A 5,933-nucleotide genomic window follows, 5' to 3' on the forward strand; every position below is an offset into this window, starting at 1 on the left:
AAACCCGGACTGTCCACGTGAATCCGGGACAGGTGGCAACCCTACATGTGACCTGAAAGCTGAGCCCCGAGCACAAATATAAAACAACATAAAAGAGGCATCGCCTACCATATGCTGTGCTTGTCCTACTGCCACTTTCTGGGCATAGCAATGTTTGTATTCGGGTGAGCGCCCGTAAACAGTGGCATTTGTGTTTGCATGCACATGGGTATAGGTTTCTGAGCGAAGGTGTACACTCAGGCATAGCGTTTTGTGTCTATACATTGCTATGGACAGAAAACCGCAGCAGCTATGACTCCCGGTCCCTGCAGATAAAGACGAATTTTACGTTGTAAGAAAATACGTCTGTCTTTGTTCTGCCGATGTGCATGATCCCTAAATAGTTATCAGCCCTGCTGGATGTATGGTTGTACCAACTGCGCCATTCATATACTGGATGCGTGTCAACCTGACCTGCAACCCTACAAGACAGAATCGGCTGTGTGTTTCCTCTTTAGCCACTAGATGGCGCTGTGACCACACTACATGGTCAGCAGATGGGTCACAAATCTGCACAAACTCTCTAATCCTAGAACGCATTGTATGGGGGGAACTGATCAAAACTGGAGCAGACAGAATCTGGAGCAGCTGCCCATAGCAACCAATCAGCTTCAATCTTCAGTTTATTCAGTTACGGTGACACAAAACTCAGGGGTTAAATCTTAAGAATGCATTTAATTACCTTAACTATTAACAAAAATGTATCTTATTTGTGTATCACTCGGCTGTAGATCCTCAAATCATCTCTGAATTGGTGCTGACACTGTCCTTCCTTCTGGAGGGTGGCTACTTTTGTTCCCCATGGTCCCTGTGTGTGTTGTAAAGTAGTCACCGCTCCAAGATCACTCCCGTGATGGACTACAAGCTCACATTTAGTTTATAAATCTGCATTGAGATTGTAGTCCATCACGGGACAGACAAGGCAGCAAAAAAAAATAACCTGCTAGGGATTTCAACCATTCCCAACTCAATCCACAAGGAGGCCGCCGCTGCTGGATCTCAGAAAATATGTATCTGTGGTGGGGGATGGGGAGCTCGGATAGGTTAGAGGAAGGATAAGTGCACTTTGTCTTAGAAAGGACTTATCCTTTAAAGAAGAACTCCAGGGTTCAAGGGTTGAATGCTTGGTTTGGTCTAGAGGGTTCAAATAAAACACAATTACGTACCCGATCTTCACTCGTGCAACAATCTGCACTCATCTCTCTCCCCCTTCACTCTGGCTGTGGAATGTCCCTCAACGTCCTTGCATATAATGCAGATCAATGGACCTGCATAAGACGTGATGTTGGCAGTTTCAGGCCTTGACGGACAGAGCCCAGGAGGGGGGAGAAGAGACTGTGGTGACCGGTCTAGCAGCCACTTTATGTGACCCCCCCCTAGACAAGAACTTACCCTTGCAGTGCAGGAGAAGCCCCACTGCAAAGGTTAGTTTTGTCATTCCTGGAGCCAGGGGTGTCCTGCGGCTGGGTGACACCACGCCGTGACGTCATTGTGCATGTGCGTGGCGCTGCCGCCTGCGTGCTCAATTACATCATTGCGCATGTGCAGTCGTCTTATTGACGCCTACCAGCGGCCATCTTGGTGATGGACGCCGGCAGAGAGAGGTGACGTTCACCCGGCGGGATGAGGTATGCCGCCGGATCCCCTCCTCTCTCCTGACACTGTCGGGCTCTTGGTCCACGACTTTTCATAGGGGGTGACACCAAAATGACTGACAGTCATTTTGGAGTCACCCCTCCAATGGTGGCACCCGGGTGTGGCCGCACCCCCATCATGACGCCACTGCCTGGAGCTCTTCTCTATGTTGGTGACAGGGTCTCTTCATAGGGTAGTACTCCTGATATTCTACCTCAATGGTAGGCAACCTCGGATTCGGAATGCCAGCTGTGGTGACACTACAATTCCGATAATGCCTCTGCCTCTAGGAGTCATACCTGTGGCAGTGAGAATTTCGCAATGCCTCATGGGACTTGTAGTACCACAGCAGCTTCAGTGTCGCTGTTGCCTACCCCGTTCTATATAGAACACTACTTTGTGCACATACTGATAAAAGCTGTATATTTAATGTTCCTGCTGGGTGCGGCTCATACTGACACACCGGATCATCTGCAGGAACAGACTCGGGACACTCAGCACACCCCTCAGGCACGGTTTGCTATTCATATGACAGATAAGGGCGAGCCGCTGCAGACTCAGAGCACGTCACGTGACCCGACCCTAGCATAGAGAACTTCCGGGTCGTTGACGAGTCACGTGTTTCCTGTAGGAAGTAATATCCGAGAAGAAGCCATAGCAGAGAAGGAGTGAAAGTCACAGGTAGGGTAAACAGTGGCTGACTGTGTATGAGAAGGCAGTAGGGTGGGCAGTCTGTGGGAGGCTGGTAGTTCTGGGTTATGGACCTCCATAGCAGACAATACGAGTTGTTGTCAGTGTGTGACATATCAGTGTTATGGTGGGGTCATCAGTCCGGAGGAGTGGGGGGGTCTTGAGGTGAGCTCTGCAAATCCTGGGTCATGGCAGGGCCGAGTCTTTCACTCATTCAGTGGATTTCAGCCCCCTTCTGTCATCAGTGTAAGGGAAGGGACATTCCCCCTTTTGGCAGTTGTTCTAAGAACTGGTGTCCCCATGGGGGGAATCCCAGAGATCCCAACCTGAAAGAAGCCATTTCAGGGGAGGTGTCCTCATTTCAGGGAGGTGCCCTCTACGCCCCCCCCCCCCCCCCCCCCCGGGGGAGGGGTGGGGGACCGTGGCTCCCGATGTCAGAAAAGGAAAATAATAACGATCGCAGGGAAAGGTTTATCTGCTCGATCGAGCAGATAAACCTTTCCGGGAGGAAGTGTTTCTCTCCCGGGCGGCCGGGAGCCGCTATCCAATAGCGGGAGACTCCCGGAGCGTCCGGGAGAGTTGGGATGTCTGGAATCCCCTTCCACATCTGGTGTGGTGACAACCCTAAAATGTTACATTTCCCTTCTATGTGTCTCCCAAACAGGGATGCAGATGGGAATAGTAACATTACAGGGGTTAGAATGGTCCCCTAGTTTTCATTGGAGTTCCCCTTTAAATCCAAAAGACGTCACTAGACATAAACCTTCTGGTGCTTTAGTTTATTCTTACAATGCTTATTATTCCCGTGGCTTGTGTACACCGGCCTGGATCTCATGATTTTTGGGTTTGTTTAAAATACAAACCCCCCCCAGCTGATTGTTGACATGGGGGAAAAAATGAAATGCCCTTTTACTTACCTAAAGCTGCAGTCATGTGACCTTCCAGTTCCAAGTCTTCTCTCGCCTCGCATTTACATCCGGAGGGGTTGTTCGGGTGTCATTGTCACGGCCTGCGATCTAGGGCATTTCCTATTGGCTGTCCAGCAAGAAGGGAGGGGTTTCTCTCAGGAGTGATGTCAGTGTGAGCTGACTGTGCACATATGGATTAGTAGTCCCCTGCACTAGGAAATGGTACTGGCAAGAGACCCAGATGGTGGATTTGTATCTTGCTCCAAAATAGAAGGGAAAAAAAATACATGCAGGATGGGGTAAAGGAAGAGTGGGGTCAGTGGGTCATGATTTGCCCAGAGATGGGCTTTAAAGATGAAGTTTAGTAAAAATATGTTTGAGGGGGGGTGCAGCACCGGGGACATAACATACCTCTAATGAAGTGTGGCCATGTCCTGCTGGCTGCTGCGGAATGTAGAAATCTTCCTGCTGGTTACTCCTGACATCACTGATCTTCCAGCACTGCGTGGGTGAAGAGCAGCAGCTGCAACCAGAATATAAAGTGCTCTGTGATTGGAGGAGGCGGATCCTGTCATTCATCTGTCCATCCTTCAATCACATTGAGCTTTACATTCTGGGGAAGAATACTACAGCTTCTGTGAAGGGGGGAGCGCTAATTTTTCACAGTCACAGCTGCCGATCTAAACCCATGTAGCGCTGAAAGATCAGCAATATGAGGAGTATCCAGTATCAGCGGAGGGAAGCTTTCCACACTAAGCAGCAGCCAGCAGGACATGGGACACTCTTCATCAGAGGTAAGTTATGTCGCCGGTGCTGCATACCCCTAATAACATGTAATTACATTTCAGCTTTAAGACGTACGTAAAACACAGCTCAGCAAATTCCATACACTTCTATAGTGCAGTGTGGATGGGCGGGTCTGAGGCTGCGTCTGACCTGCTTTACATGTTGTTTGTTTGGACAGCCGGTACTATGGGAGAAGTTTTTGCATTCCAGGTAAAGCAGGTCACACACACATCATTTTGTATTCTAGTGCAGCGTACGATAACAATGACCATCTACACAGAACTATGTAACAGGAGTGGGCAACCTTGGCACTCCAGCTGTGGTGAAACTACAAGTCCCATGAGGCTTTGCAAGACTCTTGACGGTCACTCCTAGATGCAGAGGCATGATAGGATTTGCAATCATGCCTCTGCATCTAGGAGTGATGCCTGTGACTATCAGTCTTGCAATGCCTCATGGGAGTTGTAGTTTCACCACAGATGGAGTGCCAAGGTTGCCCACCCCTGTGATATATAATGAACAAACCTAATATGGTCTTGCTGGAAGCCTCCCTCTAGGTCAGGGATGGCCAAACTCCGGCCCTCCAGCTGTGTTTAAACTACAAATCCCATGAAGCATCTCTCTCCGGGAGTCGTGGCTGTGAGAATCTTGAAAAGCCTCATGGGATTTGTAGTTCCACCACAGCTGGAGGGCCGCAGTTTGGCCATCCCGCTCTAGGTCTTCCCAGCTGGGATACAATCAGCAATATAAACCCGAACTGGGATCAGCCTCTAAAGGAACATTCCAGAATCTTAATTTATTGTTTCCCACATTTGTCCTATTTTACTGTTCAACCGGTAAGCACATTTCCTGTGATCGCAGCGTGCAGAGCAAGAGAAGCTGATTGGCTGATAGTTTCCGACCTCTCTAGGGACAAATCTTCTCCGTCCGAGACCGGCAGTGCTGCGTTCAGGTTTTATGTAAAGCCCTTGAAACGTGGAAATATAATAAGATGATGCTCTGAAGAGTTCTGCACACTTTGTCCTTACTGATTTCTTTCTCTCTCAGGTTAAAGATGGCTTCCAGCAAGCGTTTTGCGGATCTCGCCTACAAGACGTTTTCTGGCACTATGATCCTGCTGACGCTGTACGGAGGGTATCTGTGCAGCCTCCGAGCATATGGATATTTTCAACGCAAGCAAGCGCTGCGAGCAGCAGCCGAGAACCAAACAGAAGCAATTCTTAAAGACTGAATGATCTGCGCACTGAACTGATCCAATTATGGGGTACACAGCCTTTCCCTATGAAGTCACTTTGCACCCACAGTACCTGTGATCTGCCTGGTTTACCATAATGGATCATCGAAGATCAAGATGATGTTACTGGACTGCTTCCATGTGAACTTGTTTTTTTGTATAAATAAATGAAATTCTTCTATGCGCTGCATCTGATTTACCTGACTTGGTTGCATCAGTGTGAAGAGCAAGAAACGTTAACTTTGTGACAGGTGGGGAGTTAAAGGGAAACTCCACCTTAAACAGATTGCTTCCTTTTTAGTAGAATTAAAAGGGAGGTTCAGTCCCCTCTGTCCGATGTCAAAAGGTCTTCAAGAAACCTCACCTCAGCACCCAGCTTTGACTTTATTCAGAGGAGAAGTAGAGGAGTGACTCCGGGCAACCTGGGTGCCTTGGTGAGGAGGAAATGGCCCTATTACACTGAGGGCTCAGACACACCATATCCGGCGTGGTCGGAAAAATGCACTGGATCGCATAGATCAGGCAGGGGTGCGTTTTGGGGTGGGAGGGGGCGTGGCGGTGCCATTCATGTCAATGGCACCACAGGCACGCCCCTAGTGCAATCGTCCGCACTGAAACGCAAGGCACAGGAATGCCCTCCA

General features: G+C 49.1%; 1 protein-coding gene across 1 annotated transcript; it reads left to right on the forward strand.

The window, feature by feature from the left end:
* Positions 1-2,284: 2,284 nt before the first annotated feature.
* Positions 2,285-5,475, forward strand: LOC108789980 (cytochrome c oxidase assembly protein COX14). Its single transcript, XM_018560146.1, has 2 exons — positions 2,285-2,355; positions 5,106-5,475. Exon 2 carries the CDS (start codon positions 5,113-5,115, stop codon positions 5,287-5,289), a length of 177 nt encoding a protein of 58 aa, XP_018415648.1. The 5' UTR covers positions 2,285-2,355; positions 5,106-5,112; the 3' UTR covers positions 5,290-5,475.
* Positions 5,476-5,933: the final 458 nt, after the last annotated feature.

The sequence above is a fragment of the Nanorana parkeri genome, unplaced genomic scaffold (assembly GCF_000935625.1).
Source record: "Nanorana parkeri isolate BGI_ZX_2015 unplaced genomic scaffold, ASM93562v1 scaffold434, whole genome shotgun sequence".
Lineage (NCBI taxonomy): Eukaryota > Metazoa > Chordata > Amphibia > Anura > Dicroglossidae > Nanorana > Nanorana parkeri.